The sequence below is a fragment of the Meleagris gallopavo genome, chromosome 2, assembly GCF_905368555.1.
Source record: "Meleagris gallopavo chromosome 2, MGAL_WU_HG_1.1, whole genome shotgun sequence".
In the NCBI taxonomy this organism is placed as follows: Eukaryota; Metazoa; Chordata; class Aves; order Galliformes; family Phasianidae; genus Meleagris; species Meleagris gallopavo.
This window is the reverse complement of record NC_139405.1, coordinates 23023719-23051585: the sequence shown is the minus strand read 5'-3', so window position 1 is coordinate 23051585 and position 27867 is coordinate 23023719. Positions and strand designations below refer to the sequence as shown.

Genomic DNA, 27867 nt, shown 5'->3' with positions numbered 1-27867 from the left:
ACAGCAATAGAAAGTGAGGCACAGCATCTCTTACTGTTATATAACATACATGCTTGGAAGTTCACAAAGGAACAAAATAGTTCACAGTGACTGCTGCAATCAACTGCTCTACTATAAACTGCACATGCATTAAAAATAACATTGAGTCTTAAAATCCTCTAGATTGGAAAAAGTCTTCAAGATCAGTAGTATACAAAGTTGGAAATATATCATAATTACGCTAGAAATGTCAGCATTATTTACAACAGTGAATACATTCATGATAAAGTCCTAACATTCTAATTTAAAATTTATAAATTAGTAACTTTATTAATGACATTTATTAATGATCTTGATGAGGGCTTGAGAGCACCTTCAGCAAGCTTGCAGATGACGCCAAATTGGGAGAGACTGCTAGAGGGGAGAAGGGCACTGCAGAGGGACCTGGATAGACTGGATCGATGGGCCAAGGTTAACTGTATGAATTTCAATAGAGCTAAGTGTCAAGTCCGGCATTTTGGTCACAACAACCCCAGGCAACCCTAGAGGCTTGGGGAGGAGTGGCTGGAAAGCTGCCTGATGGAAAGGGACCTTGGTGAACTGATGGACAGTCAGCTAAATACGAGCCAGTAGTGTGCCCATGTGGCCAAGAAGGCCAATGGCATCCTGGCTTGTATCAGGAATGGCGTGGTGAGCAGGACTAGGGAAGTCATCCTGCCCCTGTACTCAGCACTGGTGAGGCCTCACTTTGAGTACTGTGTTCAGTTTTGGGCACCTCAGTGTGGAAAGGACACTGAGGTGCTGCAGCAGGTCCAAAGAAGGGCAACAAGGCTTGCAAAGGGCTTGGAGAATATGCCCTATGAGGAAAGACTGAAGGAACTTGGGACGTTCAGTATGGGGAAAAGGAGGCTAAGGGGAGACCTTATTGCTCTTTTCCAATATCTGAAAGTTGCTTACAACAAGAGCGGGTTTGGTCTCTTCTTGCTGGTGACAGAACAAGGGGAAATGGCTTTAAGTTGCACCAGGATAAGTTTAGGTTGGATATTAGGAAACACTTTTTTACAGAAGGGGTTTTTAAGCACTGGAATAGGCTCCCCAGAGAGGTAGTTGAGTCACCATCCCTGGATGTGTGTAAAAACCATTTGGATGTAGTGCCCAGGGACACGATTTAACGGAGGGTTGTTAGTTGGGGTAGTATGGTTAGGTCATGGTTGAACTCAATGATCTTTAAGGTCTTTTTCAACCTGACTGATTCTATGATTCTAACTTTTCCAACCAAACAGAGCAGACTAAAAATGATAGTGCTAGGATCTCTCTCTCCTGAGCCCAGTCAGCTTCCCCAGGTATCTCACGCCCACGGCAATCAGGCTTCTGACAGGCATGGGGCTGTCCTGCTTATTGGGCAATAACTTAATTAGAAAATTGGGTGATTAGCAGATGCTTTTGACCTTAATCTTTTTAACTATGCTCTTCATCTGTTAAATGCAAGTATTATCCCATGCTTAACCCATAAAGGTTAATTAACACTGGTAGGCTACTGAGACACTACCATAAGTTCTGTAGCAAAGTTGGTGTTGAAATTCATATCCTTGAAAAATGAGACTAAAAGTCCTGCCATAAAAATAACATCGGTAGCCAAGCAAAGAAAATTTAAAGCAACTCAATATCGAGCAACTGCTTTTTAGGTAGACTTGTCATTTCTGAGCACTGACTGATTCAGAAGAGACAACAATCAAATAATTAAAAGGCTGCACCTTAACACCTACATGATCCAGAAGCCTAAATACAGGTTTGAAGGACTACCCCCATTATGTCTTCTATGTTTAGTCTTCAACTTCACATGCATAATCATTTTAATTAAAGAAATTTAATTACAACATAAATCTACAAAGACAGTAGTGTTGCTTGTCACTGATCTGCTCAGCACCATTCGAGATGAACTGGTACTATCCAGGCTTGGACAAAAATACCAAAGCATCATACAGCAGGTCCAGCAAATGCTGTGCAGAGTGATCTTTCTTTCCAAGAATATTTTGCCAACTCGTTTACACAAAGTAGTACCCACCAGTTATGACTGCAGGGCAAGGAAGTTGGTATAAAGGTCTGTAAGTGGAGGAGGAAAAAAATTAAGAAGAGCACTCATAGTCACGTCAGATTCTTTCACTCCTTCCCCACGCATTCTGTTTACTTATTTAACTGTTCTTGTCAGAGAAATGATATTAATTCCTATTTAGAGCAATGTCTGTATATTTAGGCCTATTTTTGTAGAATTTAAACTCCAATTCATACAGTTTACTGCCAATTTTCCAAGACAATTTATTTCACTAATGTGCAAATAAAATCCAGTTTGCAAAGCATTCAAACATCAGCTTGCAACAACTCAGGCAAAACTCAACATTTACCATCTCTGCAGCAAATCTCCTCTGTCTCAAAACAGTATTCAGTAGTACCAACGTAGTTTTAATCTGAGGCTTATGGACACCCTCCAATACCTTAAACATTTTTTGTTCATTAAGGCAACAAACCTATCTAAGTTTTTGTTTGAGCTTCTAAAAAGAACACTTTTGCCCTGGAGGAAAGCTTTTTCTACTCACTATATTCATTGTATTCTCATCAGTTGTGGTGTCTAATTTCAAAAGCAAAACAGAAGAGCACTGAGATCATTGAGATAACATCAGTCAAAGCAACACACTCTCTTCTACAGATTCAATTTATTTTGTACCATGCAGTGTTTATTTGCAAAATTTTACTCATCTCAAATCATGACACACAAATGAATGATCTCCAGCTTATGTTATCTAGGAATCCAGTTAGGCACTGTGTGTCTAAAAGGAAATGTTGGAACATTTCTGAAATTAATTGTGCTGGATGCTACACTTGCTGCTCTTTTTTCCTTCCCTCAAGACTCATAGATAAGTATCTAATTGGTAACATCAAAAAAGCCACTGTACAAAGTTTATTTGATCTCACTCTGTGCTGTTCTAACCCACTCTATCATAAATGCAGCTGTCCATCAAGTCAAGAAAAACAGAGAGCCATGGTCTATTTTATTAAATTTCCCTTCCCAAATAAATATGTTTCTACTCAAACTGCCTCTTTATGAATCTGTGTTGCATGGGTTGTGCCTCTGTCAGCGTTTGCTTTTTTTAGTATTTAGGTTTTTTTAGCAGTATTTTACAAGCTATAGGATGTTATGTTGATTTAGTATTACGTTTACACAAGAGGAACGTTTGCCTCTTGGAATGATGGGCACACAAAAATGCGTGTATTAGAGTACTGACTGGTTAAAGAGATTCATTAACTGATATTGATATGAAACACAGCATAATGCATGCTGTTCTCTCTCATTGTTATCTTCCTTAAAGCTTAAGGGAAAGCTGGCCCAGCCCATCCTTTGTAGTACAGTTTCAAGGTCAAAATTCAGCCTTGCAGTGCAGACTGCTCTTCATCTCTCCTAAAATCCACAGTGACCCTCTTGTGGATGCCATACTCCTCACCATCAGCCCACTGAAACTCATTTTTGTGCTACTGGCATCCCTTGAGGTCCCCATCCTGAAACACCCCTTGCTTCTGAAGAGAATGTAGTCCCTCTCAGTCTGCTGTGAAGGACGAGGTCCTGTGGGCTCCAGTGCCACATCACCAGGCCAGCATACACATGAGGGTACTCTCTGGTTATTATATGTCTGAGTTACATGACACAGCCATTTCAGATAAATGAAAAGATTTTCTTGGGAAGAGGCTTATCAACATGTATTATCTTAGTTTTTTGGTATTTCAGGTATATGAGTTCCTTCTACTCCCACTTTTCTCTGACAAGCTAAAGTGACCTTGCAAAGTCATTGTCCTTCCTTATATTTTCTTATCTGCAAGCAAAAAATGACAATACGTTCCCTTACCTGTGAATTTTAAGCTGTACGAAGAGACAAGCACTTCTGGATGAAGTGCTCTATCTAGTGCAGATCAGGTTACATTTAGTGCTGCATCCAGAAGATGCAACAAGAAGATGCAACCTTATGAATGTTACAATATCTCACAGAAGGGCTTGGAATGGATCTCAAGGATCATCCAGTTCCAGCCCACCCCCCCAGCCATGACTGGCTAAGTCAAGCACTAGCTCAGGTTGCTCAGGGCCCCAGCCATACTCTTTGTGTAGGCAAGAATAGACAGAAGGCTTCCTTTTACTATTTTTTTTTTTTTTAAGGACCATTGGTTTTTGGGAACATGAGACCAGACCTCTTTAATCATGACCTAGATGCAGCAGGATGCTGAGAGCAGCAGGCCTAAAACACATTTCAGTTTTCCTCCTCTAAGATGCCTCCCTGACTTTTATAACTGCTCGCAGCTTTGGCACAAGAGGGACACCCATATCACATCTAGTGCTGACTGCAGGTGCACCCAATACCAGGGTATTTTTTTAAAAAACAGAAAAGAAATAAATCTCCTCTGTTCGAAGCAGTGTTGGTACGAACACAACTAGGCTATCTGCTCCAGTCTGAGGATGAAGCACAAGCTCTGCAACTCCCACACAGACAGGCTGTGAGCTGCTATCTGCAGCCACTCACTGCACATTAATAGTCAGCTTCATTTCAGTTGCCACAGAAGAGCAAGCATTGAGAAATGAAGAGAGTATTTCCATTCTACATGTCACAGAAAACAGAGCAGACAGGAAGCAGAAATACCTACACTGGTACAAGTTGATAGCCACCCTCAAAAAGGGGAATTGATCATAAATACAATTAAAAACCTAACTAGTTCTTTAGCCACAGTCCTTTGTTTTATTACATCAGCGACTAAACAGTCCCAGTGAAGCCTGAAGTTAGCACTTCCTATAAACAAGGTGTGGGTGGAAAGCATTGCTCACAGCTCTCCTGCTGCTGTGGCTGCTACTGTTTGACAGAAGCCTTACCGCACAGCCACCAAGCCTGCCATTCTGCAGCATGCTGCCCTCAGCTACTTGGACGTATTTCACATCAGCATTTCATATCTGACAAAGAAAGGTCCTCTGCTAAACAACTCAGTCTGCAGCTCCGCCACCAGGTGCTGCCATGTTTTTTTCAATAAGGACACCACTAAAAACTTTCTGCAAAGGCACTAATCCTACAAACAAACAACATTACAGTGAAATTAAGCTAATTTCATCCACTCATGATAAAGAAGAATTCTAGAACAGCAGAACAGCTTTAATGAATAGTATCAGTTGCTAATCCTGACACTATTATGCCTGAGCACAGCTGAAAAAGGGTGTATTAAGCTAAAAACAAGAAAAAAAAAGAAATAGATAAAGCCTTCTCTATTCTAGAATGATGGAAAAATAAACATAGTTTTACAAAAAAAAATCCTGCGTGTCAAATGGGATGTATGAGATTACTACACCACACTGTTTAAAAGCAAAAACACAGCACCAGCTACTGCTCAGTGAGATTTGCTTTCCCGCTTAAGAAAGGAAAATTCCAATTGAATAGGAAGAAGTATGTTTCATCTTTATTCAGGTTAAGATATAAGGCAAGTCTCTAAACCTAGGAAGGAAGGAAAGAGACATGTAAATAGAGTTCTGTGATGCTACAGAGTCTCAAGGAAAAAATAGAATTGATTACTGAACCAGATTACCTAGGTTAAGAATGTTTATGTTAAGAGCTTTCAAAATTTCACCACGTTTTATGTAGAAGTTCCTTACAAAAGTGCCATAATTTCACATGATTGATAGTGATTATCACGGATGTGTCCATGGAAGTTGTCTGCAAGGTAATAATATGCATTTTCACAGGAATGCCTTATCCTTCCCTTCTCAAAGGATGGTTTAGGAAAACACATTTCTGATCTTGAATGTTTGTCAAAGTTCATAAACCTAAAGGTACCGTATTTGTATGAAAATTATTTAAATCCATCATATTTCATATCATTTATTTTTTACATGGATGAAATCTCTGAAGTGGGAAGAATTCTTCAGGCTTATTTTTCTATTACTTGTTATAAAGCAACAGTTTTTAGGTAAAAGAAAAAAAAAATAAACACGCTCCTTCATACACTTAAAGGATCCCAGCTGCTCTGAGAGAATACATCAGTGAGAAAAAAAATTGCTTTGTACTTTTTCAACACCTTGTAATCATTCTGAGCATCTTATTTTCCAGCTACTGTTACTATTTTTTTTAAATGTTACCAGGAAAGGAACTAAGTTGGTACGAGTGCAGGGTTGGTACGTTTACAGCCAAAATCTTTGGACTACAGAATAGGGTACGGCCACATAAACCACCAGCAAGAGAGCAGAAGAGGGAGTCAACAGCACCACAGCTTCCCTGTAGGAATAACTCAAGTATACACTCTTACTCAAGAAGAAAAGCCAGTCTATCAACCCACATTTACTAATTCGTTGTGTCAACAAGCTGTGAGTTTTCACCTTCACAGAGCCCTCCACAACTGCTGCTCAAAGCCGACAATCTAATTGGGTAGGACCAGCCCTTGTGAGTGCAAATCCAAAAGTCACTGTTGGCAGGCAAAATGCAAAATTCTTCCCAGCTCTGAAAGATATGGGCTGAACTCCCACTGATGACCCATGGACAGAGAAGAAAACCTCATTCAGCTTCTCCTGGAAGGAAACACTCCTCTCAAAATGTTTCACAGATACAAGAAATCTGACCGAATATTGTCATGGATTTTAAGTACTTCTGAATAGCACCACAGACAAACAAGAGAAAAGAAAAACAAAACTCATGTGCCATTTAAGAGTGTAAAAAGAACAACAACAACAAAAAAAAGTCAAGAAAAACAAAGGGAGAAGATACGGCTTCTGAACTTTACCTATACTGTTATAATGCATCGAAGTGTCTTCTCATCACACTGACTGTGACACATGGTCCTTCTGTCCCTTTTCCTCCTCATGGAGTAAGATCTGCATGTTCAGCAGTTTTGCTGAGTTTATTTGCACATTCTGCTCTCACAGCTGCTCCGTGCTGTCTGCAGAGGGAGCAGGTTAAACAAGCATGCCTGAAGGGAGATCTGAATCACTGCTGCTGCCCTGATCAATTTACTCTTCCATGTAAAGCAGAAGTGTGATGCAAAGTTCACAAAGATAACTTTTTAGGTCTACTAATCTGGGCATGATTCAAAATGCGAGAGCAAAATTTTAAACCTGAGAATATGAGTACACATCTGAATCTTTGTCTGACCTTTAATGATAGTTTATCACATCAACTGCACCTTTGATGTTTTTTGATACTTCACCAATTTTTATTTAAAGCAATTTGCAATGTGAGTTGCCATCCACTTTCTGCAAGCTCTAAAAAAAAAAAAAAAAAAAAAAAAAAAAAAAAAAAAAAACCCAGCTAACCGCTACCCTGTGCCAGTCATCATCATTTCAACCTCTCTGTGATGACTAATATATATTGACTAATATATATTCCTAGAACTGCTAGAAGTGAGAGAGCAGAACAGGCAAAGCAGAAGAAACTTTGCATAAAACCATAACCACACATTTGAAAATTAACTATCATGTTAAAGAAGTGAGACCATTCCACCAAGTAGGTATAGCCTTCTTAAGATTGTAAGATGAAACCCCTTAACCACTTTAAACTTGTAATTTTATTTCCTGTCTTAATAGCAGTACTGTTATTGGTGTTAAAGTAGATATTTACTGTAGATATTTAGCAAAGTATGCACACCAGGGATAATTTTTTTTTTTTTTTTTTTTTTTAGAGTTTTATTTAATTAGTTTAAGATGCACATGTGCAAAAGCTTTCACAGACTGGTCAATGTCAGCAGAGAGCTCTGGAGCTCAGTTGGTTCAGCCCCTACTTAAGCAGGGACACCCAGAGCCAGTTGCCCAGAACCATGCCCAGGTTTACACTCAATGATGTGCATTGGAGACCAGTACCTTTCTTGACACCATGCTGCCCTGCCGGCTCTGCGTGAACCCACCAGGACAAGTCCCTTGCCCTTGGCTACCTGGAAAGCGAGTGGCATATAACAAGTAAATAGCACTTGGATGATACATCCAGTGAAGCCTGGAATCAGAACAAGCTGGTCTAGCTTACAGCTCACCTCATTAAGCACAGGCTCAGCTAATGCATGAAGCAAGTAAATATTGCTCATTCCAATAGCCTTTATAATTACTTCATATAAAAGCTGAATAAAAGGCTCATTTAACTCCGCCAAATTGGTAGGAGAAAGGAAGTAGAGCTATAGTAACCTGCTAAGGAAGTAGAATTAGAAACAAGCATACATTATTCTTCAACCTCTGGTAGAGTTATGGGTCCATGGTATTTTCATATCCTATAATGAGACAGGATTTCACCTCTAGATCGATCAGCAGGCTTTTTATTGCAGGAGAAGACACCAGTAAGAATGGCATACGTCAGCATTTTCTTCCATAAAACACAGTATAAAAATAAAGAAATGTATAGGAGAAAGGTGAATTCCACTCATCACTACTTATAGAAAATCCAATTTCCAAGCACTTAAAGACTTCAGTTATAGGCAGGAATGGACAAGTCACAAATAATGCAAACCTTTGCATCTTCAACTCTTGGTGAATGCTGATCCTCTTCGTAGGGAACAGTCTGACCTTCTAGCAGAGCATTGATCTGTACCCTGACCTGTATAACCTAAACTAAGTTGTAGCCCAGATCTAATTTGATAGCCAAGATCTCTCTGAAGAGATGCATCATGACATAAGCCTGGCCTGTGTTTTAATTGCAAAAGACTCATTAAAGACAAGTATATAAAAGAAAAGAAAGCTGTCACTATTAACACCAAACTAGCTTTCTTAAAAATGTGAATAAACTTCCTATCAGCACTGACTTCCCATTTATTAAAAGGAAGTTCTAGTTCTTTCCTGCTGAAAAAAAATATATTTTTAGCTTTGCCAACAAATGAGTGAGTAGATATATGTACATACAATGATACTCAGAAATAATAAAAAAAAAAAAACACCAAAAGAGACAGATTTGAGTTTTGTTGTTATTTTTCTTTGATTTTGTGTTTGTCGAGCACAAACTAATTCACTGTTACAGGTAACAGAGTAGCAACAGCTCTCATAACAAAGTGTATCTTCTTAGGATCCTCAATAAATACATAAATAAGTGTAAGAAGTTATTGCCAAAAATTTACCTAAAATGCCATATAATTTCTGCAAGGTCTTAATCTCCTTTACACATAAATAGAGATAACATATATTGCCAAAAAAAAAAAAGCAACAAAAAAAACCTACAACTTAATATGAAGCTTTTTCCTACTTCTTGTTACTAGATGCCATCTTGTGAAGTTTCTAAAAGCCCTGGAGGCAAGGAGCTCTTGAGGATGTGGTTAGAATTTTCATATGAACAAAGCTCTATGTAGATTCTCCATGATAGCACTTTTTCATTTCTGTAAGTTTACTTGACAGCCAGGGAACATTCCACAAAAATTTTATACAAGGGTACATTAGGTCTTATGACGTAAGTAAGAATGAAATTTTAAATCAGCAGAATATATTGCACTGCTAAAAATATCCAAAGTCACATTTTCTTTCAGTTACAAATGCTGACTTGGAACTTTCATTCAACAGTATCTTCAGTTTCGTACCAAATTTTTTTTTTCCTAGAAAATTTTGATTAAAGTATAACGTATGCTTTCAGAAAAGAATATATTTGTTGTATCTTACTGTCCTAGATTTCTAGAAAAATCTGAGGCCACTCCATCATGCCACGCTTTCTTCCAAAACTCCATGTATGCCTCAAACTCAAGCCTGAGACTGTGCTATTGTGATCATATGATCCCAAAAAATAACCCTCTAAAAGCCATTAAAGTCAATGAAAATGTCTCTACATAATCCTAAACTCATCAGTAACGATGCTGGCCAATTACAGTCATAAGAATTTATCTTCTGCTGAATTTGGTTCTGAAGATAAACCATTAAACATTTGCCCCTTTTTACTCTGGCACCATAAAAAAAAAAAAAAAAAAAAATCGCATAAGCCTGCACAAAGCTGTATGAAGCACTTTAATTTTAAGATTTCCAATTCACCCTCCCTCTTTTTCCCCAGGGTTGCAACATCTTAAATTCTAAACTGAATGCTTTGAATTCTGAAGCAGATAAAGTTCAGTGCATTGCTCACTTTAAGAAAGCACGCTGTGGCAAGGTCATTTCTCTCTCTCCCATTAAATACACATACCGATTTATGTACCGAGTACCTGCCCGTACTTATTTTTTTAAGGAAGTTTTCCTGCTGACAGATTTATTGTAGACAAAACATGTCTTACATCAAAACTGCACTAAAAAAAAAAAACTGCTCAGTAAAGAGTGTTTCACTGGGAATAATACACTTCTCTACTACGTACAAGAACAATACACGTGGTCATTAATCTGATTCGGTTGTCTTTAATTTTCCTCCCCTAATAACTGAACTCATACTTTTGGCTGATAATAGCAAGAATGCTTCAATTAATCATCTGGTTTACACTGAACACAGGTCAGCTTGATAGCAACTGCTGAAAGAAAGGAAATATGTATTGAAAGATTTTAGATTTATGAAGACAAAAATAAAAGTGAAAAAACAAATCTTACCTCTGAAGGGCAAATAAACATTTTACACACACAGAAATACAGTAACTTTAAACTGCAGCAGATAAGTTATTTTCACCACCTATTTTGAATGAAACTTTACTGCCTCCTGCCTGAGAGGCCCTTGTGCAGCCCATGCTTCCCTGCAGGGGCTTCATCAAGCTCTCCTGTCTGCAACATAAAAATCGAGGTTTGGACCAAAGGGAGCACACAGCAGCAGCTCTCCCCATGCGTGGAAGGGGTGCTTGAAACACTCCTCTCTGGCAGTGCACGACCCACTCTGGGATGTGCTGCCAAAGGCCACGCAAACTACCAAAGCCACTGCATCAGAAGCATTCTGCCCTGCCAAGTATTAACCTCCCAATCACCTTCCTGCTATTTCCTTTGCTATCCACAGATAGCAGATTTATTGGTTTCTCATAAAGTTTGCTCAAGGACACCATGCTGCAGCAAGCTATCTCAGCCTCTCCATAAACACACCTTGCCAGCTGCTAGCAAGGCTGCAGTCAACTCCACCACCCGGATAAATCTTCCCCCTTTGATGAGAGATTTCCCTCTCCCCTGCCCAGAGATGACCATACTTTACCCGTGCAGAAGCTCCCCGGTGCTGGGGGATCACAGCCGGCCGCCAGGCAGGGCAAGCTGCCCTCCATTGCTGGCCCCCAGCTTGGCCCCTCTGCCTGCAGCCCCGGCCAGAGGCTGGAGGGGGTGGGATGGGGACAAAAATCCCAGGCTGCCGCAGGGAGTGGCTAGTCCTCCGACGTCAGAAACACACCAATAAAGGCACTTACGAGTGCATGCAGCGCAGAAATACTTCACCGTGCGCTAGCTATCCATCAGCGATCCCAACATTACGACTGTCTTGCCCTTCCCCCCCACCCCCGCCTTAAGGGAAGCAGAATTTACCAGCTGCTCTTCAACCTGCTGAAAGTCAGAAAATGGCCATTGTTTATATACACACACAGGGTCTTGTAGCGCCCTCCACTTAAAACTAAAACAATTAGGCTGTCACACAGATATACCCTGCCACGTCTCTTCCAGAGAGACAACATTGCAACATACTCACAGAGAACATTAAACACAGCTTTAATATTGTGATGGTAGCTACAAAAAGACAACAGCCGTCTATTTGCAATAAGTCTGAACAATAAGAAGCACCGCAGATAGCTAATGACGAGGATTTTTATATTTGGTCAATCCAAAGAAACGATCATTGTTCCAAAGAATGTCTATTTGTGTCAAAGAAAACCAATCTAACAGCAGTAAAACCACAATATGAAATGAAAAGTTCATGCAGAGGGGAGGGCAGCAGGGTGGCTATTTGTTTAGTATTATATTGGAATATTTTTCCTATGACATCTTTCAAGGCAAAAAAGCAATGACGTCACTAGCAGTATACTTGTATTCATTTCATTAAAATGAAGCAAAGTACCAGGTGTTTATGAGCAGGAGCTTTGCAATGCTATCGTTCTGTTAAGTGGAAGAGACCTCATATTACAAATGCATTACAATCTATTTAGTACGATTGTGATTTTGTCTGCCTTGCAAGATGAAGCACAGCCAGATGAGAACTAATGAATGCAACATGTGTTCATTCTTTTGGTAGCCATGCCTGCAGCCAGTTGGCAGAATGAATGCAGCAAGATAAATGTCAAAACAAGGCTATTTGTGAATATGTATTGCATATATTTTGCCTCTTCTCTCTATCATTCTTTGAATAGTTCGTTTTCAAACATTGTAAGCATATTAAATACTGCCTGATTTAAGCTTTTATTTCCAACAACAGGATAATCAAAAATACATAGGGGAAGTTCACGACTCCATTCAAAAACAAGGATGGGCAGAATTTTTTTCCATGCTCACAAACAAACAGTTGATAAGAAGGTTCATAAAAACACATAGTAAAGAGAGAGCACCAAGAGTTTGGCATTTCTTACCCTGGAATTATCCATCTGCATAATTCTAGGAGTACCTTCATTTTCCAGCAGTTCCTGGAGATACTATAGAAATCACACTGGAGGAACTGACCTCTGCAGTGGTTTAAAAAGCCAAAGCCAAACAAAAATATCAAGAAAAAGCCCAGACAGTCAGCTGAACATAACTATCCTATATTAAGCAAGACAGACAATGACTGTGATTAATGATTGTAATAAAAAGAGCCTAAGAAACTGAATGATGGAAAGTGATAAAGGGCAAAAGGCAAGGGAACAATTAAGTAAACAGCCCTAAGCCAAGATACTCAACTCACAGCTGCAGCACTGGGGTTGACCAAGACCCCCTGCTTTTCAGTTGTCCCAACCAACGTGTTGCATCACATTATTAGAGGAAAAAATCCTCATTGCAAGATGAAATACTGAGTGTTGTCTTGGGTGGGCTGGACACACAGATACATTTTAGTATCCCTTAAAACTTAGCACAATTACAAAATACGGGAAAAATCCATCATCAGGCTGTTTCTGTCTCAACAAAAGAAAAAAAAACTGCAATAGGGCAGTAAGCTTCTTGAAGAAGTCTCATCTTCAGGATGAGACTATGAAGACTAGTGTTTGAAGATAGTTTTCAGACACCCCCAGTACACTTGCTCACCCTGAAAACTCTCATCCCATCTGCCATCTATTGCCCACTAATTTGAGGACCTGGGTCACAATTCCTTCATTAAATACCTTTAAATCTTTCATGAAAACCTTGACCTCTCATTTGGATTTTTCATTGCCCATCTGCAGCCAGTACCTTCTTTCCTAAGCCATCTCCCTCTTGCAACCCTCCTATCTCCAACAGGTGTCTACCTCTAACAGACCTAAGCACCATCTTAGGCTTCCCTTCTCTTGCAATATTTTAGCACAACTCACACTTAAATAAAACACACACAGAGTAGGCAAGTAACCCTTGCCTAGGAAAAAAATATGTATTAACAGTGCAAAGTACAATGTTATACCCATGAAAAAGAAAAATAAAAACACCAATCTTTTCAATCTAATATAATAAAGCACACTAAAGATCAGGAGTAGAACCAAGCATGTTGAAGAAACATGGTTTGTTTGGTTTTGTTTGATGAGTGGGTGGTATTTTTTGTTTTGTTTTGTTTTTTGGTGTTGTTTCTTTGGTTTTGCTTTTTGTTTTTTTTCTGTGTTTTTATCATCAACATGGGAATTTTCTAGAACATTACACATCTGGTAAGAACAGTGGATGTCTCAATACTGCAGAAGCATCAGTCAGATGATGAGCCTAAGGAAAGATCCTTTGAGACACTTCAGCTTTTTAAGCACTGAAACCCACTCCAAACCACACAGTCTTCAGAGGTGGGGGCACATGGTTCCTCTGACTTTTGAGGAAAGCCACAGTAAGACACAGACTCTTTTGAGTTGAGTTATCTCTCATGCAAAGAGAAGGAAGCAGGTTCCCTGCCACTCTTACATTGTTTTTCAGTATCCCAGATCCAGCTGAGTGAGCTGGGCTACCCCCCAAAAGCTACTGTCCCTCAAGCCACACAGGCTAAGGAATGGACATTGTCTTCCTGGGTTATCATTGGTAATTGAAAACCAAAAGAAGTTTTGGTTTCCTTGGTTGAGTTTCCTTGGTAATGATCCTGCTTCACAGAAGGTATCTGTTGTATGAAGGTTGGAAAAGGTCTACCCATGTTTTTATGGAACCAGGATCTCCACCTCCCAGCACAGCAGGCTGTAGAAACCACAGATAACATGTGAGGTAGATATGTTGCTTACGCCATTATAATAGCCCCTCCATAATAATAATCCATCCATTACAACGCTCCCACTTATCTTTCCTTAAAGATATAAGGTGGGTTTTTTTTTTGTTTTTTTTTTTTTTTACACCTTTTGTTACTAATATCTCTAATCAATATAAAATAATCAAGTATACAGAGATTAATTTAATGGCTCTTTGAACTGCAAGAAGAAACATGAGTTAATAGTATTTCTTCACTTATATCACTATATATAAGAAACTGATTGTGTTTCTGCTAGAAAACAATCCTTCAATCATTTTGCTTTACTCTGTCTGAAAAGGAACTGCAACCACGTTTCAGTTGACAATAACCTTCGGGACCAAAAGTATCACACTCCAGCAGCTTCTGCATCACTGCTACAGCCTACCTCCAATCCACAAAGAGAGAACAGTAATTTCTTCAGTGATTACCCAAATTCTTTAGAGAAATGAAGTCATCCAAGCAAGAGCATAAAGCCTCACCAGTCAATAGCAGCTCTGCCTTCTGGTGACAGAAGGCAGTTGTGAAACAGCTAGACTTGTAAATCGCACCTCATTGCTGCTTCACTGCCAGAAAACAAGAGCAAGAACTGATACATAAGACTGGAATACCAGGAGTTTGCAGTGCCAGGGAAGGCAGTGCACAGCCTCAGAATCCACAAGCCACTGGTCCTATGCTGAACTCCTCCATCCTAAGGGCATTTTTCCTAAACTACAGCTAACAAGCAGAAAATGTGAGAAACAAGACATCTGTATCCAACCTTTAAAAGCCATCCTGAGGCTGCCTTCCAGAGCTAAACGGTAGTGGTGGCTGTGCAGTCAGCCACCCTGGGAAATCTGGAGAAGAACTATTTGTTGTTTTTTTGTTTGTTTGTTTGTTTCTTTTTTTTCTTTTTTTTTCTTTTTCCCCCCCTCTAGAACATTATATAATTAGGGGGAAGAGGGGGTGGGAAGAAATCAATAAAAAGCAAATACACATGTATTTTAAAAGTAAGCACCAGAATAACTGTTCTTGCTGCATGGTTATTCAGCTGCATCAGCTGCCCACTCACAGCCCTGCCGAGGTGGCAGCACACTGATGGGCAGAGCAGGAAGGGTGGTAGTGCTAGAGGCTGGTGTTTCACCAACCATAACATCAGACAACAGCTGTAGCACGCCTTCCGCTGCCTGCTAGCAGCAGTTGCAAAGCAGACTGCTTGCAGCTGCTTTCCTGCCTACCCATCATACGCAATAAGGAAATGGCCAACAAACAAGATGAAAATGTATTAAATCTAAAACACAGCCAGGAAAAGGTTTCTCCAGTGAATTTTACTTTGGGCATATGTTCCAGAGCACAGCTGTTGCATATTCAACACAGTGGCCAGTGAAAATGTGCAACCCTGCCCCCCTGAGAAAGAGCATGAGCGCTGCATCCCTGCCAGAAGTAGCCTGTATTTTTGGAGATCATCGTAGTTTCATCCTTGGTCCAAAACCCGCTTAGATTCGAATGCACAAGTGGTATTTCCAAAGCTACTGGTAAACCATGCTATGTTGTTAAACACATTCTCCTCCTCTGAAATTAATCAGCAAAATTATGATTGTTCACGTAAATGACTAATTGGCAGTCTTAGTCACACAAAGCCCTGGTTATGGACTAGCCATGGTGAAGTGCCCAGCTGCCAAACCATTCAGCTTACCTCTGCAAAAAGAGAGGGGGATGAAACAACTGCAAAAAATGTTTTTTGACAAAGCACTTTGAAAATAAAGTATCTAGTTTTAGAAACATTACACTATTTAAGAGTTGCATATTCTTTCAAAAAGGGTAAATGTCTTTCTTGCCTATCAAAATATCTCCTAATGTTGGCTGTTGCCATATGTTGATTATTATTGCTACTTTTAAAAGTCACTCTAAACTAAATTTAGCATGGAAAGAAATACAACAATAAAATTTGAAACTAGTCCACAATTCACGACAGAGAGTTTCTCATTTACTATCCACTTTGAAATGCTGAGGAACTGGAAAAGCTGTTATGAAAACAACACTAATAAAAAAAGAGAGATCCTGGCCTTAAAACTGATGCTCATGAAGGATGATCAGCAAGAGATTTGCTGATGCACCTAGCGCTCAGTGCACCGCAGCGATGCAATCCCTGTCATGCACAGAAAGGTGCTGTGTGGGCAGCAAGAAGGACTGGAAATACAACCCACAGGTGGCTCTGATGTAACCACTCATCAAGTGGCAAGTCAATGAGGGAAAAAAGACACAGGTACTATTCTGGCTTTGCCCAGATAGCTTTCATCGTCTAGACTCCTACGTACTCTATCAGAACTCATACCCACCTGAGCAGTGGGGTGATTACCCATATTTGGCACCTCACTGTGTAAACATCGTATCTCCTATTTAAATATTACCTAGTACACGCAAATGTGATGTAGGTGTCAGACCTTCAACTATTACAACACCTCAGAGTTTGACCTTATCAGGATATCATTTACAGCCACAGTTTTGACATATTACATTTAACAGGTGTACAGTCCATAAATTAATTACCCCACTGATGGCACAGGCTATCAAACGAAGTGGTTCAAAGGGAATCTGAAAGGACACTTTTATATCTGTCATTCCTTCAGATGTACCAGTCAGCATATTTTGTACTCTCAGTAAACTGGGTCGTAATGATAAACATCATAACCTGTTTACAAATAAGAGGACTGAAATATTGTGAAATCCTAAGGTAGGGCTTATGACCTATACTATAGAATATAACATATATCATACCTATGTTAAAAAAAAAAAGAAAAAGGTTGGAAGCTTCCTGTGCACGTCTCATTTTTCAGTTGTGTTCTCGGTATTATATTTCACCTTCACTTTAAAACTTCGTGAATGTAACACAGGAGACTGACTGAAGCAGATCACTGGGGAAAAAAAGGACCATTAAGAATAAGTCATACTATTTTCAACTGTCATTAGAAGGAACTAGCTTGGTTCACCATGCATCCAAAGAAGTCAAGAGACCTTTCAACCAAGTTAACAAACTATATGCCATGCTAGAAGTCATGTTTATTTCTAAGTTTGAATAACATTACCAAAATTAAATTAGAGATTGATTGCTGATTTATTCTTCCTGCATGAAAAATTGATGTTACAAAAAACTGGCACAATGATACTTTGGGCAGCGTCTCTGAAGAAAAAAAAACCAAGGGATAACAAGAAACACCATACAGCCTATGCCACTGTAACTGATAGGTCTTTCACGTGTCAAGACTAAGGTCAGCCTCTGAATACAGACATGCATATGTGGATATTGCCATAAAATATTCTATAGGTCAGGACAAATTATTTCTTCCTTTGGATCATCAATTCTGTTATGACAGTTAAAGGTCAAAGCAAGAACAAAATGAACAAAAAAAAAAAGAGAGAAAATAAAGAACATGCTTTGGTGTGCAGTGGTAAAGGTCTTGCTTTGCCGCTGTGGTGTAGACAACAATGTATCATGTCAGGGAAAAAGCCAAAAGCAAAATAGAGAAGGTTTTGGTGGCATTAAGAAATAATAGAATTGTATTTTCCAAGAATCCAACTTACTACTGAAGCTTCAGAGACCTACCAAAGGTCAGACATGACAGGAATTAGACGGTATTGTATTACATGAGGGACATTTTCATACTCGGCAAAACCATCACCCAGGAGTCGGTTCCAGTGGCCATGTGACTGGGCTCACTGTGCCCTTTATTCTCTGTTTTGAACACATAACCATCAGAATACTCACTTCAGAATACAAGGCACTTAAAAATCCACATATTCTTCCTTCTTCTAATCCCAAGCCAGAAGAATTTTTTTTTCTAAAAAGTCAAATCATCTCCACAGCTTCCAAAGTTTGCCATAATAAAACTTTAGAAGACAAACTATAACAGTGATTTATTTGTCAGTGAGTTTGTAGTCAACACAGTAGCCTAAAGTACACTGAGCAACTGACAATATTACATCTTCAGCACAAGTTTTACTTGGTAGAAATATTTTGCCTAGTATCTTTATAAACAGGAAGACTCAGCTATTTCCTTCAGCTAAGTGCTGGAGAGTTACTAAAATAAGACAGCCTTCAGCAAAATCAACTTGAAAGTAACAAACCTGAAATGCAGGACATTTTAACACCAGCATAAGAATAGCTCTCTGTTGGCTGTATTTACAGCTCAAACTTTTTTTTTCTTCCTATTTTCAACATAAGCAAAGACTTCTATAGGAAAACACACACTACCAAATTAAATTGTAAGATACCAAAATGAAAGGACTATTAGGTAGCAGCGAGAAGAGAGACTGAAATATCAAGGAAAATAGAAATTTAGTTTTTTCAGAGGTCTTCCCTAGAAGTTCTGTGTTTCTTTAGACACCATTTGAGGATGCTTTCAGCTTACAAGGCAATAGTTTTGAAGAAATCAAAAAGACATCATCCACTCAAAAAATAAAATCTGCCACTCCAGTTCAGTTACTCAAAATTTCACCACCCAATAGGAAAATATAGTTACACAATGTTAAACAGCAATTAATTGTTGCCAATCAGGTGAGGAGCATTTTTAATAGCTAAGTTATACCTGAAAAAAAAATGTAGATTTCTGTATCTAAAAATAATCCTTAAAATAACTGCTTTGTGTCATTTTTATTTCTCTATCACTCTACAACTCGTAGTTTGCAGCCTCACAAGGAGGCTCCCAGTGAAGCCCAGCTCCTCTAGAACAAAGCCAAAAGACAGTAGTTGTAGATTGCAAATGACGACACACAATACCTGCCGAGATTTTGTGAACTGCGCACTTCCATATCAGAATTTTCATCAGAATCTTGACAGAATTCAAGTCCTTTCTCTCCCCTCCACCAAAGAAGGATCATTTGATTTAAGCCACTTGATGTGTAATCAACAATAGACTTCACCTGCTTTGTCAGTAACAAGTGGCCGGGGTTAGGTTCCATTAAAGCAAATTGCAAGTTTTAAAGCATATCTGCATACCATCAATTTCATAAAATCAGTTTCATCTCACAGCATCCTTAAGAGCCAGAGAGAATACTAGCATTGGAAGGAGGTGGGAGAATTTGAGAGAAGATTAAATTAAACAACAGTTTGAGGGAAGCATCTTGTTAATTTCTGCTTTCATTGATTAAATTAGATCTGTGGTATTAAAACGGATGTAAGAAAACAAAACACTGCTAATTTGCATTGCCTCCTTCCTTTTCTCATTTAAAAATCAATTGCTATATCCTTCAGCAGGACATACATTAAAAAGAATGAACTAGCCAAAACAAGGGGCTGAATTTGCAGCCTGATGCTTATCACTAGCTCCAAGAGCCACACAAACTGGCCTGGGCTCACACTGCACCTCTGAGACTACTGAGCACCAGCATCACAACAATGTGATGAGCATTTGCTTTGCAGAAAACCCAGATGCTAACTTCCTTAAAAATAACAGATGCCTGAATCTATACTGGCAATACATTTTAAAGGTAAATAAGCTGTTTATTTTGGTGAAGCCTTCCACTCTACCAGAAGAGAGCTTTAAACCCAAACAGAACCTGGCACTGCCTACACCACACATGAACACATGGTGTGGAGCCAGTTGATGTAGCCATGTCAGAGAACAGTGGCATGGCAGCTGTCCTCCAGACAGCTAGGAGCCGTGCACCTTTGTGGGATGAGCCCAGCCATCCCCAAAATGTGGCTGGTAAGGCCTGTGTAGAACTGCTCTCAAGGCGTCCCCCTTCGGTAAATGGATTAGAGGAGAAATAACCCATACGTGGCATGAAGCCCTCCAGTCAGGGTATGGCTTAAGCCATGAGGGAATTAGCAGTTCAAACTAGATTCACTGCTGGCAGATTCAATTTTGTAGCAAATATTCAGATCCTACTGCCCCGTTGTGCAGGAAGGGCTCAGCCTGGGTGGAGGGAACACGGCACTCCTGGCAGGGCCTATTGCCATCTCTTGAGCTCTGGTTTAATACCACATGGCAACTTCTGTAAGTTTCTAAGCTAAGGCACCCTCACAAAGATTACTGAACAAACATTTCAGTAAAATTATAGCTAAGTAGCACTTGAACATCTTGTGCCACCATAAACATGTGACTCTGTTATTCCTTCTTCTATGGCAGCGTGTTCCCACCAACTGAGTCTCAAATCTACTTTTGTGAAATGAATGGCTGGTATTATTCCATCAGAGTTTAAAAAAATTCTGTTTTGCAAATTATTCAAGTAATCTATTTTTCTCACATTTGTTTTGCCAGAAAGAAAATTAAGTTATAAATTCATTAAAATGACAAAATTAAAATTATGCTGGCTTAATAAAGGTCTTTAGGGGGGAAAAAAAAGTTTCATAGTACCACATGAAATAGGCTCAAAATAGGTTTTAATGATGTTCTTCTTTCTGAGCTGAATTCCACTAATGGGCATTAAAATAGAAGGCAAGTCTACATGTGAAATTACTTTGTATTAAAGAGTAACACATTTGAGATCAATCTGCTTTTCCCCATAGGTAAATATAAACTTGAAAATTGACCCACTGCAGTTAATTCATCACTAAAATGGTATTTACAATCAGGGACATTTTCCTCAGAGCAAAAAAGTCACTGATTTCTCATTTATGTATTAGCTCTACCTTAAGTAGGAAAGGTGAGAAGGTATAACTGAAGTCTAAAAAATAAATAACGTTGCAGTTAATAATAGCATCACCTTTTCCCAGATAGGCTGTGGCTCCAGTACTGTTACAGATACCACCCACTCATGTTATGGAATGAAGTAAACTAATTCCCCAAGGGAGGCGTTCCTTTTTTCAATTTATTATTATTATTTTTAATTCCATCTCTAAAGGTTCCTTGATGTTCTCACTTAAGCAGCACAATCACCTGCACAGGGTAAAAAAAAAAAAAAATTCTTCTACAATTGCAAGTATTTTCCAAGATACAGGGGAGTCCAGAATGAAGCTCCACATAGGTCAGCTGGATACAGGCACTAGATATTAGGCTCTGTTCAATGAGATAGCAGCTTCAACTGAACAACTATAAACAGTATCAGTTTCAATTTAAATACGTTTGTTTAAACTATATGTCATGTGACAGGCATCCACTGAACGCAAGAATGTAAAACTTGTTAAGCAGACCTTAAATATAAGGCCAGCCTAAAAACATGGAATTATTAGGAGGGGGGTACATGTGTTTTGATTATCTTGTGTTTGTTATATCTTAGCCCATGTCCCCTGGTTAACGCTGCACTCTACAGCTGTGCTATCTCCACGCTTTCTCCATTTGCAACTTTGAGAGCTGCAGACTTCCTGCTTTTTTTAAATATACACAGAAATCCTCTTCACCATGATTCACAGCTTTACGAAGAGTGACTTTAGGAAAAAACAAACTCTTGAAACATTTGCCATAAAGTCATGCCCCTCAGCAATGCAGCTGATGATGCTGATGCACAAAATAATACTAAAGAGCTACTCGAGGTCTCCTCCTTCAGCAAGATTGTTGGACTTCAGTCTCTGAATACATGGCTCGTGGTAAAGGTCACTGCAGCTTGGTGCGTCAAAACACTTACTTGAACGTTTGCAGCAAAATGAACAAAGTGCTTTATTTTTATGGGCCATATTGATTGTTCCAACGAATGCTGACCCTATCTTCTACAAACAGAGCAGGGTTTAATTGCACTAGAGCATTAAGCAGACAGCTTTTAAAATTCTATTAAACCTGAGCACCTGTTTGAACTGCAACCGACTGTGTTGCAAAAGACTGAAGCAGGTGCCATTCTGCAAAATAACCAGTATTCCTATATGTAGGAAGATACATTTCTAAAGTAAATACAAAGCAGGTAACTGAAAAGGAAGAATCCAGTTTGCCTTTTGAAATCTTCTTACAAACAAACACAATTTCATGTGTTCATAATGCAGAGGTACAGCATAGCCTCCCAGACACCCAAACACCAACACCAAACCTCGGACTGAGCCAGGCCTTTCCTCAGGCAAATCACTCAGCTGCAATGCTCTTCCAGCAAGCACAGGGCACAAGGTGCTTACAGCTCTGTGACAGACATGACACACACCAGCTCTGTCACCTCTCTGCAACAAGCAGCAGGGAAACAAGCATTGTGAGCTGCCATCCGTGCTTGCACCGATGGCATTTCCTAGCTCCTCCAAGGGTAATGACACTAATACTGGCTGCTTCCCCTCAAGAATGTGCACAAAGGTTGCCAACTCCACAGGTGCAGGAATAGAGAAAAAATTGTACTACATATGTAAGTCTGTGCACACATACATATATGTGTATACACGCATAAATCTGCAACCTACAAAACCAGGCAACCTCTGGTTCTTCAGAGCATCACACTTATTGTGCATCAAGGACAAAGCCAGCATCAAAGCAGAGCACGCATCTGTTCAACACTCATATGAGAGAGGAAGGAAATAACCATACAAGCGAGAACAAAAACAACACACTTGTGAAGTTTTGTGGTTTTGAGACCCCTTACTGTGGGAGAGATTATACCCATATCTTTTTAGACCTTTAGAAGGAATAACATACAACTTGGCTCAGCTGCTCCTCCTGAACTGCCAGGCACCCTTCCCTTTGTTTGCTGGCACCAAAATTAACAGCATGCTCACCTGTTTAGGGAGCACCAACAGCATGGTGCAAGGATAAATCACAGTGCATTAGAAGAAGCTGTTATGCAGATGCGTCCCACTTCCTCTTCCTTCTCATAAAAAATAAACAATATATATCACAATTCGTTATTCCAAATGTAATCAAATCCTGCCTGACATCAAGACTTGCTGATGCCTTCCCTTTGCCCATCGCTCTTCACCATAAACTCTTAAAAAAAAAACAGTACATAACATCTACACCCCCTCAAACATACAAATAGAGCAAAGGAAGCCATGCTCAAAAAAAATTATTTCCACAGTAAGATGATGAGTGTCTTGTCACAGTGAGCACCAAGTAGATTCAAAAGAAGTTAGTACCACAAAAGGCTACCTTTTGGTACATTAAGGAATATAAGTAGTAGATTAAGAGAAAGATAAGCTTTGGAAAAATAAAGGAAGTACTAAAACATACATCTTATTCAGTGGATCCATCTGTCAGACCTATTTGGTGTAGAAAGACTCAATAATTGACCATATCAGCAAGTTTAAGAGCTCAACTTCCAGTATTTCACTGCCACTAAAAGAGTTCAACCTGTGTGTAGTATGCAGAGCCAGATACTGTGTGGCAATAAGTGACACCATCACATATACCAGCAGCAACATGGACAGAGGCACCAAAGGTTACACGGCAGTTAAATGCAAAGGAATGAGGAAGCACTGCATACCAGTAATACGGTTAGGAAAGAATGGGTAAAAGAAGTAACAAATTTTTGGCAACTACCACTCTGGGGAACAACTGGGATTCTGCAAAGATTAACACCTAAACAAGAACTGCAGTCCATAGAACAACCCCATCATCACTGATCATCATCACTGAGAAGTGTGAACTCTTAGAAAACCAACATATCAGATGGAAAAAAATACAACTAATAACTTAAAAAAAAAATCACAAGCATTAGTAATGGCATGATAACTGGAAGACTCCTTTGGCCATCAACCACCAGGGATTTTTTTTGTCAGTTGTTTTGTCAGTGGCTCAAGGAGCCACGAACCAATCCAGTGGCCATTTCAGATCACTTCATAGGAACATGCCCAACAGTCTAGAATCTGGGGAGGGTAAACCTGAGAAACTACTGTCATTTTTTAAAGGGGCTGATGGCTCTGTTTCAGAAGGTGTTTATATGCCAATTGAAAGCCCCCTCCCAGTTTTTGGATTTGTTTTTCAAGCTAAAGAACAAACTTGGTGATAAATATTTCACGCAACCTAGATGTATAGCCACCTTATCAGTAATGTTAAAAAATAAGCGGAAAAGCTTTCAATAAAAATTGGGAAAAAAAGAAATACAAGCATGTTTCAGAGCTTACAGGGTACAACCATAAAGAAAAACCAACTAAAAGTCTACTTGAGGTGAATCATGCAAAAGAAATCAGGGAGGTATAAATGTTACTGTGCATTTCAGCTTCAAAGGGACAGAAAGGCAGCTGCACACTGAGGTTAGAGAGGTAAGGAAAAAAGATGCAGGAACAAATACTGAAGCAAATACTTTGCCTTCTGTTTAAATAAAGATAATAATATGGTACACTGAAAATGAGGATAGGATAATGGTTATTACTACATACCCTGTGGAAACAAAATGAGAACATTTACAAAAAATAAATGAGGGGATCTGGATAATCTCCGTCCCACAATGCTGAAATAATTGGCACATGTAACAATGACAGATATGCCAAAAATCATTAAGAGAGGGAGGGAGGAATTAAGTAGTTTGGGAGAGAAGGAAGACAATCTTGACACTACAATGAACTTGATACTACAAGATCTGAAAAAGAAATCAAAGAAACGTAGTAGTGAAATGAACACTGAAATGAAGGTAAATTTAATTTTAATAGCATAATTTATTCATAAAAAAAAGAATAATACAAATAATACAGCAAGCTTAAACCAGAGGTAAAAGCAAGGACTGATGTGGTCTCGCTTGGAATAATATCTAAGGTGGAGATCTGTAACACTCGAAAGAAAAAAAAAAAAAAAGAAAAAAAAGCACTAGCAGAAAGAAATGCTGGGCTTGTACAACTTGGAGAAGAGAAGACTCCGGGGAGCCAGCAGTGTGCACTTGCAGCTTGGAAGCCCAACATTATCCTGGGCTGCATCAAAAGAGGGGGTGGCCAGCAGGGAGAGGAAGGTGATTGTCGCCCTCTGCTTCACCCTCCTGATGCCCCATCCGGAGAACAGCATCCAGACCTGGAGCTGCCAGTACAAGAAAGATGTAGAGTTTTGGAATGGGTCCAGAAGAATCTGCAAGGATGATCAGAAGGCTGGAGCATCTTTCCTATGAAGAAAGGCTGAGGGAGCTGGACTTTTTCTGCCTGCAGAAGAGATCTCATTGGAGGTCTTCCAGTACTTAAGGGGAGTTTATAAAGCCTTTTTACAAGGCCTGATAGAGGAAGGGGGAAGAGGAGAAATATTAGAAGGAAATTCTTTACGTAAGAGGATGGTGAAGCACTGGCACAACCAGAGAAGTTGTGGTATCCCATCCCTGCAGGCACTCAAGGCCAGGTAGGATGGCGCCCTAGGAAGATGAGCTGGGGAGGCTGCCGTGCCCACAGTTGGGGTTGGGGCTGGATGGGCTTTAAGCCAAACCATTCTAATTCTATACAAAAGGTAAGATGTTCAGGCAAAGAGGCAGTACTGTATTCCTTAAGTACTGTGAAATCAGAGCTACTAAATATACAATGTAGTGACAAAAAAGCAGGTACCCACTGAGTATCTGGGAGATAAAAGTCGAGAGAAGTCATTGCTCTTGAAACTATGTCATAGAAATTTGACTGTCTTTTGGGCTGGCTGGAACTACAAAAACACAATAAAATTTGTGCAGCAAGTGAAAGACTATTATAAACAATGATTTTTACTATGAACTGGACCCATTAAGATGAGATGAAGGTGAGAATCAGAACACCTCAGAACACAAAAGATCTTAGCCTCCTCTTAGCATTTTTAAATACTGATGTTTTACTGTTACTATAACAAAAAGTTGGCATTTTTTAGTAAAAAGAACAACAACAAAACACAATAGGAATGATCAATTCTATCTAGTACTGGTAAACCAGTAGCTGCAGTTTTATAAATAACATTGTGGTTCCCTAAACCAAAGCAAAAGGAAAACAAATTGTAAAAACAGCACGCTTCCCCTAAAAAAACAATTTAACTGAAATAATTGCACACAATACTACTCAGAGAATACAAGATAGAGAAAAGTATTTTATGAGGGAAGCTAAAGCACTTGGGATATTTTAGCCTAGTAGTAAGGTGCTCAAATCAATACAACACTGAAGGTACATCTTGAGTTGAGCAGTGCAAACTTCATAGGAAAAGGATGGCTTGTTCAGAGTGGAAACACAGAGTATGGTTCCAGTCTGGAGAGTGGAACAGCCTTCGAGCAGGATGGGGCAGATGACGGGCAAAATCCGATTCAAGAGAGAATCTCAGATATTCACAGAGCAAAGATAGCACCTGTGGTTTGAGGCTTCAGGCAGTCAATTTGAGGCATTTCCTAAGAGGATCACAGATGCATCATTACTAGATTGCATCAATTTAAAGACTGTACTGATACCTTCCACTGATTATCTGAAACAGAAAAATAAATTCTTTAGCAATCCAGTGTTTGGCTCAGGCACAGAAGGATTCCTCCTGCCCTGTAGCAAGAGCAACAGCTCCAGACAGACAGAGGGCAAACAGCACCGTGCTGGGAATGGAGGCATCAGGGGCTGCATGGTATCTCAATCAGATTTTTTTCTACTGTTCAAGTGAAACTTCCCTGGGTCAAACTTCCATAGTTCAGGTACAAGACCATTCCCAACTCATCCTCTGCTATAACAGGGATGTAGGACAACGTCTTTGACCTTTCTTCTTGTCTCCTTGGGACGCACTGATGTTTATACACATTCTCAGCCTTTCGTGAAAGGCTTTCAATTTGTTAGAACGTGGAGAAAGTGAGCAACATGCCCATCGAGATTTAAACTTTTCTCTTCTACATTCTTGTTTGGGGAAATTGTCCCCTTCACTCCTTTAATCCTAAGTCAGCTGTACTTTAATAGTCCATTACAAGAAGAGAAACAAATCTCAATATTTACTTTCTGTTGAACTATCAGATAAACGCTAGGTCTATTTCTGTTCTATTCACATTCTCCCACAATTTCCATTACAAGGTATGCACTGAGCACTTTGACAAGAAGTTCCCCACTGCTAATGACCTCAGTGCTGAAGAAAAAAAGGAAATATTTAGTTAAGTTTGGGTTTCAAACAAAAATATGTTCTCAAAATTGAACTGGAAATCTCATCTTACTTCTGTGCAATGAAGTCTCACAATTCTAGCAACTCAAAGATATAAACTCCAAATTTTGCTAAGCAATCTTAGCATTATATATTTCCATTTCACTGGAAACAGTTCTGTTTATTTAACTGTGCTGGACTATCAGTAAAACCTACCACATTACCCTTCTGATTCATTTGGTTAGAAATGGCTTTTGATTAACTTTTGCTCTCTTCCTCAGTTTGCACAGCATCCAGCACACAGAACTACTTGCACTGGGTATAATATACAAAATACAGTTCCATCTAAAATGAACTTTCTGATCCTTAAATTGTAAAGATAACATTGATCTGTCCCGTGTTCCTTATTTTCTTATTCTCAGTAAGGCATGAGATCTAAAAAGGATGTCTGTATAACGCATGACAAAAATGTTAAGTTTTCAGCAAGTTTATGTTTTACCTTCCACATAATATACTCCTTGTCTTAGGCTCTACTCGCAGGTACAAGAGCATTCTTCTGGCAAAGTAACCCTCTTTCTTTTGCTCTGCTCTTTTTGAAAATGAGTTCATCTTGCCATGCCCTCTAACAGCTTGCAGTAGTCACCTCTGGAAAAAGTTCCCTTCTCCAACTTGTAAGCATGACTGCAGCCTATTTAAAAACAATCTTAATCTCTCCATCCTTAAAAACGAGAAAAGTTGATGATGTAATGGTCATCCATGGAAAATGGTTTATAGTTCTC

The 27867-nt window shown here is 39.3% G+C and overlaps 1 protein-coding gene across 4 annotated transcripts in view; it reads right to left on the bottom strand.

Moving 5' to 3' along the window:
• EML4 (EMAP like 4) overlaps window positions 1-27867 on the bottom strand; it is a 151128-nt gene that overhangs the window by 78691 nt on the left and 44570 nt on the right. The window contains exon 1 of one of the 4 annotated variants that reach the window (XM_010706754.4): window positions 11100-11206. The exons of 2 other annotated variants lie outside the window; for them this stretch is intronic. In XM_010706754.4, coding sequence (XP_010705056.1) covers window positions 11100-11166 — 67 coding nt within the window. In that variant the 5' untranslated portion in view covers window positions 11167-11206. Of the gene's footprint in view, window positions 1-11099; window positions 11207-27867 lie in introns of those variants that run through there. One more of the 4 variants, XM_010706752.4, reaches the window with a different exon arrangement.